This window comes from Anabrus simplex, chromosome 5 (genome assembly GCF_040414725.1).
Source record: "Anabrus simplex isolate iqAnaSimp1 chromosome 5, ASM4041472v1, whole genome shotgun sequence".
NCBI lineage: Eukaryota > Metazoa > Arthropoda > Insecta > Orthoptera > Tettigoniidae > Anabrus > Anabrus simplex.
Window position 1 is genome coordinate 369,102,209 of NC_090269.1, and position 14,743 is coordinate 369,116,951.

At 42.5% G+C, this 14,743-nt stretch overlaps 1 protein-coding gene across 1 annotated transcript in view; it reads left to right on the top strand.

Moving 5' to 3' along the window:
* Positions 1-14,743, top strand: part of LOC136874928 (uncharacterized oxidoreductase YjmC) — a 99,753-nt gene that overhangs the window by 50,882 nt on the left and 34,128 nt on the right. Inside the window, exons 2-3 of the mRNA XM_067148638.2 lie at positions 2,276-2,374; positions 11,991-12,180. Coding sequence (XP_067004739.2) covers positions 2,339-2,374; positions 11,991-12,180 — 226 coding nt within the window. The 5' untranslated portion in view covers positions 2,276-2,338. The remainder of the gene's footprint in view (positions 1-2,275; positions 2,375-11,990; positions 12,181-14,743) is intronic.

The window sequence follows — 14,743 nt, forward strand, 5'->3', positions numbered from 1 at the left end:
TTTAAGTCAGCAGTTGAAGTAGAAAGGTGTAGCAGAGGCAGTGAAGGCATAATGCAGATCAGAAGGGAATCTAAACAACCTGTATCCCGCAGTAGTGACATTACTACAAATAGGTGCAGAATAACCCACCATTATGGAATAAATGTCCACACAAATATAGCACTATTCTGTCCAAGCACGCGGTGATTAAAGCGATACGTTCAATGTGACGAAGCAAACGCTCGTAGGAGAAACTAGATTTTGATCACATGGCCCATTGCGCATGTATGAACCACAATGGCGGCTAAGCACACCCATCTTATAGATATGGAGCCTTGCCAAATACCTTACTGTAATATGATATTAAGCTATTTTGTTATACTATGTATTCAGAAAATGCTCTGCTATAACAGTTCCTCAAATTAATTCATCACGTCTTCAGCAATTTAGTTTCCTAACTTTTTTTTGTCAAGGATCAAGAGTTTATTAACTGTTTAATAGTTATTAAACAACGTGCTCGGTTCACCCGAAAAGAAGTGGGTTCGATGACCCGTCCTTGAAATGCTGACAGTTTTGATGTGATGTTTAACCAGTAAGATAGGGGAAAAGTCTGTAGGGGCATGTACTGTGTAGAGATGAGAAGAATGCAAGAATGAGAAATGTGGCCTGCGAGAACGAACTTCCTGTTTTTCCCAGACAGATCGGCTCTTATCTATCTGCTCTTCTCTACTACACGAAAACATTGACTCACACTTCTCAGTTTGCTGGATTACAACTGACAAGAGCGAAGAGCTGCCAGTAGAAGAAAATATAAAGTCGCCTGGGTAGTAGCGGGGTTGCTATGGTAACCATTGCATCACTGGCTCTGCTGATGAAAACCCCTTCGCCCCGTGCCTCACCGGGCATGTGCATTCTTCTGATCTAACAAATATCTATGCATTTTGAACATTCCATCTAAGAAAGAGTTTTCATGTGGCATGCTAGTACGTTCTGTTCCTGTGTGTTTTCCGTGATTAATGTACCTACTATGTACAGTGAAAAAATGAGCTCTAACTTGAAAATATAACTAGAACCGTGCACGGATACGGATATCCGCGAAGTTGGTGTCTTGGCGGATGCAAACTGTATGGCACTGCGGATAATTTCTAAATAATGATGTTTATTGATTTTCACTCGGGTATACTCTTACTTTTCTTTGTGGTTAGGCGACCCTTGACAATGGTATGGGAGAATGGTGATATAAAAAGCCTTGAGCCCATAAAGCCGTAAATCTGACCTAAGCTTAACTTATTCCTGCCCGCAATTTCAGGGAGGAAGGAACAAAGGTCAGACGCGAGGTGTCGCAAGAGAAAATTCCTCATAAACCTGTGACTGTAGGGGTTCTGGCGCCACGTATCAGGCCTATTGTATTTAGGGTTGCCACCTGTCCCGTATTGTACGGGACATCCCGTATTTGAGGTGAAAATTTTGCGTCCCGTATTATGAACTGTTGTCCCGTAAAAAACGATCGTTTGTCTTTTTTGTCTCTAAATATTTTAAAAATCCGTATTTGATTTTATCGCCTTTGAAGTTCAAAGTAGCTCCATCATTTCTTTCTCTTTGGAGCCTCAAAAGAAGGAAATCTTGTGATGTCTCGCCATTTGCTGGTAAGGCTGGGCCAGGTTATTTGCCTCGTCTTCTGTCGCGTACTTCCGTACGACTTCCATTCCAATTTCCAACGTGATTGTTCGTGCTGTTTGAGACTAAATCTACGTAAGCCTAAATTGTGAAATTATCAAAGCTCATCGAAGACATCAGTGTTACGATGTCAGATACATTGTACAGTATGTACTGTTAAAAGAGTGCAAGTTAGTTTCTTTTACGAATTCCAATAATTATTTTATTTTGTTAACGAAACTAATTATAATGTAGTTGAAATTGGTACCTAACGTTTGATTTTCTAGTATTTATGAACTGATCCTTATTTTTGTGAGATATCCTGTATTTTTAGGTATATGTCCCTTATTTATTATATCAAAAAGTGACAAGCCTAATTGTATTATGTTAACAGATCTATCCGTTTCAATATCTTGAGTGTAATATATTGTAGGTAAATACTGTAAATACTTGCGGATGCGGATATTATTTTGTTTATCCGCGCAGGGCTCTAAATATAACGTTTCCGGACCCTAGTCTACGTAACATATTTTCTTCTTCTAAGTGTAAAGAATGTCTCCTTATTGTTGCACTGTGTATTGTAGAATTAATGATCTTGCATGAATTTATTGGCAAGACTAATGTTTTAATATGTGTTTAGGCAGCTTTAGGAACAAATCCTATAGCGTTCGCAGCGCCTGGTAAATCCCGCGACTTCTTCTCCATGGACATGGCTACTAGCAATGTAGCTGTTGGCAAGGTAAGTAACATTCAATGATCAGTTCACAGTAAATATTAAGGTGACACTCCTGAGATAAAAATATATTTTTACCTAATGCATAGATTTTCACGAAACTTTGTGGGAATGTCACCTACATAAAAGTAAAGATGTCACGAACATTTCTTTCATATACAATTAATAGTTTGTACAAATTTTATTTTGAAATTATCAATTCCATTTTTTCATGAAATGTAATTAACATGTTAATGCAAATTCGTAATTAGGTAGATAATACTTCTTTTAAAAGCATTACGTATCGATTTTTCTGTTCATAATTTATATAAGGAGATAAAGTTCGTGTAATTTTTACGTTCTAAAATTTTGGACTTAAAAATCCCTACTACTTGAAAAAATTCCGCAATCGAAAATTCCATACGCAGGTTTCTTAATATAGCTGTGATACAATAGACCTACCATACAAACTTTGTAACATTTAGCAGAATATTATGAGAGAAAATGAGATTTAAATGTTAAATTACAATTGGCAAACAAAGCATTATTACAGTGATAAATTGCTTGAATTCAATGGTATAACTTCGTAACAAGAAAAAAGAAACTCAATCTTTTCAATTACAGTCATTAAAAAAATTTCAGCAAAATGACTAAAATATCGATTTTTATTTCTGGAGTGTCGCCTTAAAGCAGGGCACTGCATTTGACGTTCAGGATGTACTTAATGTTAAAATAGACTTGTTCGAATCCCCCCTCCCACTCGTTCGCTCTTACGGACATACTAGTACATCTAATCGTCGTCATCATCATCATCTAGTACTATTTCCAGACACTGAGCGAGTCTGTTTGTAAAATGTCTCTCCGTCAGTTCCTGTCTTTCCACCAGCTCTCCATTGTCACTCTATTCAGTGGCGCCGACTTTGGGGAGGTACGGCATTTTCTGCCCCCACCACCACCCAAAAACTAATTTTAATGGGGCAGGGCGCCCTTTAGTCCCCACCCCTCCCTTAAAAGGTGAAGTCTGGTAGTCTTCGGAGGCTTCTAAGTCGTTAAATCTAGAGAAGGTGGTAGATGGTTTCATATCGAGAAATGAGATATCAAAGCGGGCAATCCTTCAGAGAACCATAGTTCCCAATGGTGACTGAAGTACGTTTGGTGTCAGAGCTTTTCACATTTCGTATCATGAAATATACGATACGGTAATAGGATATTTATTAAGAAAATGTTCTTATGAGTCCGCCTCTGTGGTGTAGTGGTTAGTGTGATTAGCTGCCACCCGCGGAGGACCGGGTTCGATTCCTGGCTCTGCCACGAAATTTAAAAGTGGCACGAGGGCTGGAACGGGGTCCACTCAACCTCGGGAGATTATTTGAGTAGAGGGGGGTTCGATTCCCACCTCAGCCATCCTCGAAATGGTTTTCCGTGGTTTCCCACTTCTCCTCCAGGCAAATGCCGGGATGGTACCTAACTAAAGACCACAGCCAATTCCTTCCCTCTTCCTTGTCTATCCCTTCCAATTCTCCCATCCCCACCGCAAGACCCCTTTTCAGCATAGCAGGTGAGGCCGCCTGGGCGAGGTACTGGTCATCCTCTCCAGTTGTATCCCCGACCCAGAGTCTGAAGCTCTAGGACACTGCCCTTGAGGCGGTAGAGGTGGGATCCCTTGCCCAGTACGAGGGAAAAACCGACCCTGAAGGGTAAACAGATAAAGAAGAAGAAGTATTTATGAAGCAAATTATAATGTTTTTACTTGTAATTATATTTTATAGCTTCGTACATAAAACATTCCTTCAAAATATTTATGTATGAATCAAGTTGTATTTTTCTATTTACTTGTGAATATAATTGAAAACTCCTTACATAAGACTCGATCAAAATGTACACTGACTGACAGAGCAAATGCAACACCAAGAAGGAGTGGTTCGAAAGGGATGAAAGTTGGGGAAAAAACAGAGACGGCACGGACGAATAATTGATGTTTATTTTAAACCGATATGCAGGTTACACAACGCGCACGGCATCGACTCAGTAGGATGTAGGACCACCGCGAGCGGCGATGCACGCAGAAACACGTCGAGGTACAGAGTCAATAAGAGTGCGGATGGTGTCCTGAGGGATGGTTCCCCATTCTCTGTCAACCATTTGCCACAGTTGGTCGTCCGTACGAGGCTGGGGCAGAGTTTGCAAACGGCGTCCAATGAGATCCCACACGTGTTCGATTGGTGAGAGGTCCGGAGAGTACGCTGGCCACGGAAGCATCTGTACACCTCATAGAGCCTGTTGGGAGATGCGAGCAGTGTGTGGGCGGGCATTATCCTGCTGAAACAGAGCATTGGGCAGCCCCTGAAGGTACGGGAGTGTCACCGGCCGCAGCACATGCTGCACGTAGCGGTGGGCATTTAACGTGCCTTGAATACGCACTAGAGGTGACGTGGAATCATACGCAATAGCGCCCCAAACCATGATGCCGCGTTATCTAGCGGTAGGGCGCTCCACAGTTACTGCCGGATTTGACCTTTCTCCACGCCGACGCCACACTCGTCTGCGGTGACTGTCACTGACAGAACAGAAGCGTGACTCATCGGAGAACACGACGTTCCGCCATTCCCTCATCCAAGTCGCTCTAGCCCGGCACCATGCCAGGCGTGCACGTCTATGCTGTGGAGTCAATGGTAGTCTTCTGAGCGGACGCCGGGAGTGCAGGCCTCCTTCAACCAATCGACGGGAAATTGTTCTGGTCGATATTGGAACAGCCAGGGTGTCTTGCACATGCTGAAGAATGGCGGTTGACGTGGCGTGCGGGGCTGCCACCGCTTGGCGGCGGATGCGCCTATCCTCGCGTGCTGACGTCACTCGGGCTGCGCCTGGACCCCTCGCACGTGCCACATGTCCCTGCGCCAACCATCTTCGCCACAGGCGCTGCACCGTGGACACATTCCTATGGGTATCGGCTGCGATTTGACGAAGCGACCAACCTGCCCTTCTCAGCCCGATCACCATACCCCTCGTAAAGTCGTCTGTCTGCTGGAAATGCCTCCGTTGACGGCGGCCTGGCATTCTTAGCTATACACGTGTCCTATGGCACACGACAACACTACGTGCGCAGCACAGCGGCGCATTTCACATCATGAGCATACCTCAGTGACGTCAGTCTACCCTGCAATTGGCATAAAGTTCTGACCACTCCTTCTTGGTGTTGCATTTGCTCTGTCAGTCAGTGTATTTGAGAAACAAGCTCTATTATTGTTCTATTTTCTTCTGTTTGTGAATATTTTTAATGTATAGAATGTTTGCATTAATAGTTATTCTTCATTTCGCATGCCTGTGCTCATGTTAATCATGCCCCCCCACCCCCCAATAATTACCCGAAGTCTATTCGAGTCTTCTCTCTTCTGGTTTTCAGCACAGTACTCTATCATGTCCCTTCAATCATATGTCTCTCGGCTTTCCCGTCAGCCTCTTACCGCACACGTCTGTCTCGTGCATTCTTGTCGTTATCCTTGAATCCTTCATTCGTATGTTACGTCCTTACCATAGCTGATATTTCTGTATCTTCCTCCTGTAAGGGTTCCTCTTCTAATACTTCCCTCACCTTCTCACTTTTTTCCGACAAAAGAGTAGCGTTACGAAAATATTGCAAAGTTTGGGCTGGGAAAACTTGGGAGAAAGGGGACGAGCTGGTCGACTAAGCAGTATGTTCCGAGCTGTCAATTGAGAGATGGCGTGGAATGACATTAGTAGACGAAAAAGTTTGACTGGTGTCTTTAAAAGTTGGAAACATCACAATATGAAGATAAAGTTGGAATTCAAGAAGAAAAATTAGGGCAAATATTCGTTTATAGGAAAGGAAGTTAGGGATTGGATTAATTTACCAAGGGAGATGTTTAATAAATTTCCAATTTTTTTTTGTAGTTATTTAAGGAAATACTAGGTAAGAAAACGGATAGGGAATCTGTCACCTGGGCGACTGCCCTAAATGCAGGTCAGTGGAGATTGATTGATTCTTATTATTATTTTTCCACCTTCTTGCCGGCAGACTCGAACTCGGGAATATTTTGCTAGTAGTTTAACATCGCACTAACACAATGAAGGTTTTCGGTGACTGATTCATGGGAAAGGGCTGGGATTTGGAAGGAAGTGGCGGTGGCCTTAATAAAGGTACAGTTCTAGCATTTGTCTGGTGTGAAAATAGGAAACCACGGAAAACCGTCCTCAGGGCTGCCGACGGTGGAATTCGAACAAACCATCTCCCCAATGCAAGCTCACAACTACCCGGCACAAACTGCACGCCCAACTCGCTCGGTTAAACTCGGCAATTCTAAGTAGCGAAAAAATAAGTTTGGGAGAAGGATCAATTAATCCCACACACGGCCTCGGCAACGTTCTGCTCAGGTAGCAGAAGCAAAAGGGTGGCGTCATCTAAGGCCGATTCTCAGAAGTGACTTTGAGTCATCGAAATGCAGGCAGGAGACAATATCTCTCCAGTGGATAGGTTACTAGAGTCCTGACGCCACTTCAAAACTCTAACTTGAGACCCCATTTGCTTGCTCCCAGCCCAATGGTTTTGTTACTAGCCGGACCTAACCAATCCCGACCGATGATTTTGTCACTAGCCGGACGTAACCAATACAGAGAGTGGTCTTGTCGCTAGCCGGATCTAGATACCTAAGGTGGCAGATTCATCTGACGTCTGGGTGAAGGAATAACCTGTCTCTTGAGATAAACAATGGTTTGCCGGACTGAGCAGCTCGTACAGCCGAGCGCTGGTCTTCTGAGCTAAAGTTGGCGGGTTCAATCCCCTCTCAGTCTAATGAAATTTGAAGGTATTCAAATACACCAGCCTCGTGTCGGTAGATTTACTAGCACGTAAAAGAACTCCTGCAAGATAAAATTCCGGTACATCGGCGTCTCTGAAAGCTTAAATTTTGTGACGCAACAACCAATATTATTATTGTTTCGTTATAGCCATTGACTTGATGACTTTCACCCCTCCTATTCTTCCAAGATCTCTTCAAGAACTCACTGAGTTGCCTCTTTCGTTCTTCTTACCACTTTGAACCAGTTCTGCTGCTATTTTTGACTACAAATGTGTGTTTATTTACTGAGGTCTTGAAGACTTCGCGACTTTTCATTGTCTTCGCCGATGTTCAATTCATTCAGATGCCCTCTTGATTCCTCCTGCCAATTTATTCTCCTGTTATGGGAATTTATCACATTGAATAACATTTTTGTGAGTCTATTATTATCCATCCTAAAAATCTGTCCAAAAAATGTCAAACGTCCTACGTCCTTCCGGGCGAACCGAGCACGCCTTTACCGCCTCGGGCAGGCAGCCCCTCCTCCTCCTTACAGTATTGATTAAACTATCTGTGTAAACATAGACGTCTGCAGTTCGGCTTTTTATCCAAATTCCGTTTTCTTGTGTGGGGTGGAAAATATTTCTAAGAGTTTTACACTCTTGTTTTTCAATATCTTCAATTTTAGAATGACGTAAAGTTAATGTTCCTGATGCATATAGAGTTTCTGGTAGAATAACTGTTTAGTAATGTTTCAATTTAGCATTACGTGACATTACTCGTTTAGTGTAATGATCTCATGTCAGTCTAAATGCCCTCTGAAATTTTGAGGTCTTTTCTGTATTGGCCAAACTGTCTAATCCCGAAGGAAAAATTATTTCTCGAAGGTATTAAGAAAATATACCCGTCCCACATGCCGTTTCAGCGTTATCTTTTTTTGAACTTTTGCTGAAAATTCTGCATATACTTGGTTTTCTTGAATGATATCTAAAGGCCTGCCTGTGATGCTATTCTGTGTAATGTCTCGATAGCATACCTAGTTTCTCCTTGTTCTTAGTGATGATAGCTAGGTCATCTGCGAAAGCCAAGCATTTCAGTAAAGATGAATGTCATGTACTTCTTGTAGTGCGTTGTACCGTCATAGCTGTACCGTAATTCAATCTATACTGTTCTAGAATGTAATCCGTACTGTTGTGGTTTGTAAGATACTACTTGTAGTGCGATGTAACAATGCATCATCATCATCATCATCATCATCATCATCATCATCATCATCATCATCAACCATAACCCTTCAACGTAATGCACTTTTGGTGAGTTTCGATATGGAGTCCTTGTTCACTAAAGTGCCGATTGACTCGATCATGTCTCTCATTGAACACCTGTTCCCTGAGGACATTACTAAGCTGTTTTACCACTGCATGACTTCCAGCTATTTCTTGTGGGGTGGGAATTTTTACGAACAGACGGACGGAGTGGCTATGGGAAGTCCACTTTCGCCCGTAGTGGCTAATTTCTTTATGGAGCATTTTGAAGAGGAGGCTATTGCTTCGGCGCCTGGTGGAGGTGTGTTGATGATGCATTTGTGGTCTGGACAGAAGGTCCTGAGAAACTTCATCTATTTCTAAACCACCCAAATCAGCAACATCCTTCAACTAAATTCACTATGGAGATGGAGTCGGACGGATACCTTCGTTTCTTGGATGTTATAGTAAGAAAGAAACCGGAGGGCTCTTTAGGGCATACCGTCTATCGTAAGCCTACCCACACCAATCGCTATCTTCATGCAGATTCTCACCACCATCCAGCACAAAAACAAGGCATTCTCACGACACTCGCCATGAGGGCGAGACGAATTTGTGAGCCATCAAATATCCAGGTGGAGATGGGCACGCTCAAAGTCGCGTTCAAGGGTAATGGTTACAGCGATTTGCAGATCCATAGAGACCTGCATCCCAGAGAAACGACCAAGCAAACCTCACAGAAGGAAGAAGTGAAGGGAACTGCCTACTTGCCTTACATTCACAACACCACAGATCGAATTGCCAAGGTCCTCCGCAAACACAATATAAAAACCGTGTTTAGCACCGCCACTAAAATTGCTCACAGTCTGAGTAAAACCAAGAACAAATTATCCCCACTATTACATCCTGGGGTATACGAAATTCCCTGTACTTGCGGTAAGGTATACATCGGCCAAACATGCCGGTCCATCGGTACCCGTATCAAGGAACATGAACGTAATATTCGTCTTAACCAGCCAGACAAATCGGCAATAGCTGAGCACGTTCTATCGTTGGGTCATGATGTCATGTTCCAAGATGCTCGAGCTCTTATCCACACTAGACACTACAGGTCCAGGATTATACGGGAAGCTGTGGAACTACGTAGAAATCCTAACAATTTCAGCTGGGACACTGGCTATCAATTAAGTAATGCCTGGTTGCCAGCCATTAAGGAGGTAGTTCCCTTCCCTGTCCCTTCACTATTGTTATTTCGTCTCGGTGTTTTCCAAATCCGTACGTTCCTCATCGCCAGATGTTTCATTCCCGGCTTGTGTCAGCGTCATACACCTGTCAATGTCATATGTTACGTACACATTTTATGTGACCATCTTAGACTGATTCTGATGGTTCGGTCAGCTTCCGCTTCGAATGTTAGCGCTGTGCCACGTCCGGGGAGCCATCTATTGACGAATGAACGTACCATTTCCACTTCTATTATGACGTCTAAATTTATTTAAAAAAAGTAATTGTTTAAGAAGCCTTTCTCGTGGACAGTCGAGCTGATGACGCAGAGCACAGTTCTCTGCGAAACGTAAAGAATTTCGCCAAAAGCCTATACAGTATCATGAAATATCTACTTCATCTAGTACATCAATAAGTAGTTTTTTCGTTGATGATAAAAAATGAGTATCAATGTTTATGTTTGTTTTTCTGCTGCATGTTACTTAATTAAATTGCTAATTTCATATACTAAAAGTAAGCTTAATTGTTGTGTAAATTCAGATTTGTTTTCCATTGTAACTACTATTTTGGGCTTCATTTAATCCTGCCCCTTATTTTAGTCTCCTGTACCTGGCAATCCTGATCATCGTACACCAAAAATGAATACCAGGTTAATTCCTAGGGGCAAAGGCGTCACTCTCTCCCACTCGGTGCCGAGGTTACGGATATTGGAAGCCTTTACCTTCTGCCTCTCCAAGGTTCTTCATGGCCTATAGGAAGATGACTTCGCTTTTAGTCTTGAAGTGATAACTTATTTCTTCCAAATACCATTTTTAGTTATCTTCAACATTCCCTAAATCTTACGAAGAGTGAAACGTTTACACTCACCAGTACTTTTCAACATACACTGAGAGGAGCAGTGAACGTCTACAATCACTAGAAAAGATTAACCTGAATTGGGCTTTCGATTTTCACTGCCTCTTTCAGAAGAGTATTTTGAGGACAGGTTATAACTGATTTTTATAAATTAAAAAAAATTCCTGGTGCTATCAGCCCCGAAGATTTTTGACCTATCAAGCGACTACTGGTCACCTCTAAGACCTGCAGATTACGAAGTGACGGGCGGTCGGCGCGTTGAATCCTATCAGCCATTATTCTTGGCTTTCTAGGGCGCGACCACTGCCTCACCATCAGAGAGCGCTTCGATTGTTTTATGTACCTATAACACATTGGAAACGCTCTTGCCCTGAATTAGTAACTTCATGTGCAATGATGATGATGATTATGATGATAATGATGCCGGGCTGAGTGGCTCAGACGGTTGAGGCGCTGGCCTTCTGACCCCAACTTGGCAGGTTCGATCCTGGCTCAGTCCGGTGGTATTTGAAGGTGCTCAAATACGTCAGCCTCGTGTCAGTAGATTTACTGGCACGTAAAAGAACTCCTGTGGGACAAAATTCCGGCACCTCGGCGTCTCCGAAAACCGTAAAAGAGTAGTTAGTGGGACGTAAAACAAATAACATAATAATAATAATAATAATAATAATAATAATAATAATAATAATAATAATAATAATTATTATTATTATTATTATTATTTTATGATGGTTCTTGTTGTTTAAAGGGGCCTAACATCTAAGGTAATCGGCCCTCATGCGCAATGGTAGATGATGATGATAATAATAATAAAATTGGTTTTCCTTTATTCCTTTACTGTCGCAGGTTGATTTTTCCCTCGGGCTCAGCGAGGGATCCCATCTCTTTCGCCTCAAGGGCAGCGCAGCGTCCTGGAGCATGGGATTTTGGGTCGCGTGGATACAATTCGAATGGGCACCAGTACCTCAACTCACCTGCTATGCTGAACAGGGGCCTTGTGGAGGGATGGGGAGATCAGAAGGGATAGACAAGGAAGAGGGAAGGAAGCGGTCGTTGCCTTAAGTTAGGTACCATTCCGGCATTTGCCTGGAGGAGAATTGGGGATTGACTGAGGTGAGAATAGAACCCCCTCTATTCAGCTGACCTTCCAAGGCTGAGTATACCCCGTACCTCGCACCACTTTTCAAATTTCGTGTCAGAGCCGGGATTCGAACCCGGGCCTTCGGGAGTGGCAGCTAATCACACTAACCACTACACCACAAAGGCGGGCAGTTATTGGTTTTACGTCCCACTAACTAATATTATGGTTTTCATGGACGTTGAGGTGCTAGAAGTATGCCCTTCGAGAGTTCGTTGACGTGCTGGCAATTCTACCAATGCGGGGCTGACGTATCTGATCACCTTCAAATACCGCCGGACTAAGCTCTAAAGGCCAGCACTCCACCATCTGAACTATTCAGGCGGCAATATCTGTAGAAGAATAAAATAATGGAACATTTGCCACTTACGCACAATATGTTGCAGATAGAAGTGCATATGAAGAAGAAACTACCCATACCTTTGGGTTGGGCTGTAGATGAGACAGGCAAATCTACAACAAACGCTAGTGAGGCTTTCAAGATTCAGCGCTTAATGCCTATGGGTGGCGTCTTGGCTGGAGAGAAGGGCTATGGACTTGCCATCTTGGTGGAGATCCTCAGCAGTATGTTAGCAGGTATGTAGCAAAAATATGGCCTACAAATTGATATACTAGATCGTAGATGTGAAAATCAACATTTTTAAATCCAGTATATTACATTTCCAAGAAGTAATATCAAGTAGGGGTGGCCCCGCTTTGTAGAGGTAGCGTGCTTGCCTCTTACCCGGACGCCCCGGGTTCGATTCCGGGCTGGTTCGAGGTCCACTCAGCCTACGTGATTACAACTGAGGAGCCATGTGACGGTGAGATGGCGGCCCCGGTCTAGAAAGCGAAGAATAACGGCCAAGAAGATTAATCGTGCTGACCACACGACACCTCGTAATCTGCAGGCCTTCGTCTGAGCAGCGGTCGCTTGGTAGGCCAAGGTCCTTCGGGGCTGTTGCGCCATGGGATTTTTTTAATATCAAGTAGGTAACATCGGAATGAAGAATTAAATTAACCTCTTCATCGTTTGCGATTTCGTACATCGTACATTAATCTTCATTATAGACTCTGTTATGGAGAGTAAGAGAAGTAGAGGGAGACTAAGACGACGATGGTTAGACTCAGTTTCTAACGATTTAAAAATAAGAGGTATAAAGCTAAACGAGAGGATTGTGGCGGCGGATAGTAAATTCACAGAGGCTTGCAGACTTAACGCTGAAAGGTATAACAGTCTATAATGAAGATGTACGTATAATAATAATAATAATAATAATAATAATAATAATAATAATAATAATAATAATAATAATAATAATAATAATAATTTTTTGCTAGGGGCTTTACGACACACCGACACAGATAGGTCTTGTGGCGACGATGGGATAGGAAAGGCCTAGGAGTTGGAAGGAAGCGGCCGTGGCCTTAATTAAGCTACAGCCCCAGCATTTTCCTGGTGTGAAAATGGGAAACCACGGAAAACCATCTTCAGGGCTGCCGATAGTGGGATTCGAACCTACTATCTCCCATGCAAGCTCACAGCCGCGCGCCTCTACGCGCACGGCCAACTCGCCCGGTATAATAATAATAATAATAATAATAATAATAATAATGGAAAGACCGGGCGAGTTGGCCGTGCGGTTAGAGACGCGCGGCTGTGAGCTTGCATCCGGGAGATAGTGGGTTCGAATCCCACTGTTGGCAGCCCTGAAGATGGTTTTCCGTGCTTTTGCCATTTTCACACCAGGCAAATGCTGGGGCTGTGCCTTAATTAAGGCCACGGCCGCTTCCTTCCCACTCCTAGCCCTTTCCTATCCCATCGTCGCCATAAGACCTATCTGTGTCGTTGCGACGTAAAGCCACTAGCAAAATAATAATAATAATAATAATAATAATAATAATAATAATAATAATAATAATAATAATAATAATAATAATAATAATAATGGAAAGACAAAGTATATGGAAGGTACAAAATCAGGAATTAACAATCATCCTCTAATCACTAGATATGGGAAAATCTCCCAAGTAGATAAATTCAAATACCTAGGTGAAATTATACAACCAAGCAGGATAAATCAGCAAGGAAAAAAATCACAAAATTAAAAAAAGCATACAAAATTGTCTGGAGTAGATACACCAAACATCTATAGGCCTATCCTAAAACGCAAAATTACGACACTACAACACAGTTGTCAAACCAGAAGCCCTTTATGCATCAGAAATTCTGATAATTGGTGGCAGATCACACCAAAAAAACATCGAAAAACAAGAGAGGAAAGTTCTCGGGATAATTCTAGGGCCTAAATGCGAGGATGGCATTTGGATGAAAAGGAAATCACAGGAAATCTATCAAGTAACAGAAAAAATCACAGACACCAAAACAAGGGAAGATTAAAATTCTACGGTCACCTGATCAGGATGGATAACAATAGGCTAACAAAGAAAATACTAAATCTCGCAGTATCTCTAAAAAATCACAACTAGCTTACAGAAATAAACACAGATCTTCAGGAAATTGGTGTAAATGAAGAAATCATGTAAGACAGAAAAAAATTCAGAAATCTCATTAAAAAAAAAAACAAATTTTCTGATCAACCTAAAAGACAAGCTATAGGGTGGTCGGAAGAACGCAAGAAGAAGCACGGCGAAAGGAAGAAGAGATTTTGGGAAGATAAGAAGAAACGTTGTGCTAAATAAGTTCACACGCGCTCCTTAGTTGGGCATAACTAATCAAAAACAAATAAATAATAATTATTTTATTTTATTTGAAGATACAGCGCACAAATTTTTCATAGAGTTGAGAACAAACTAGAATTACTGACATCGCTCACTTTTACAAAAGACCACAATAGAAGATCTCCGACTTGTACAAGTGAGTACAAGGTATCGGCTGCATTGTACACAGCATAATTTACATACGCAGGATTCTCGACTAGCATATGAACTTGCCATGGAGACCTTCATCGAGGACCTTCGGATGAACGCCTGGGACAAACTAATGCAGGACAGAGTGAAGAAAAGAGACGAAATCTGGATCGACTTTCATACAACGGAGGCCATGATGAATAGGACATGGATAAACACTGCGATGGCGGTACAAGGTTACCGCCATAAGCTGTGTAATACCGAGTACTTCCATGAACCAGGCTTTTCC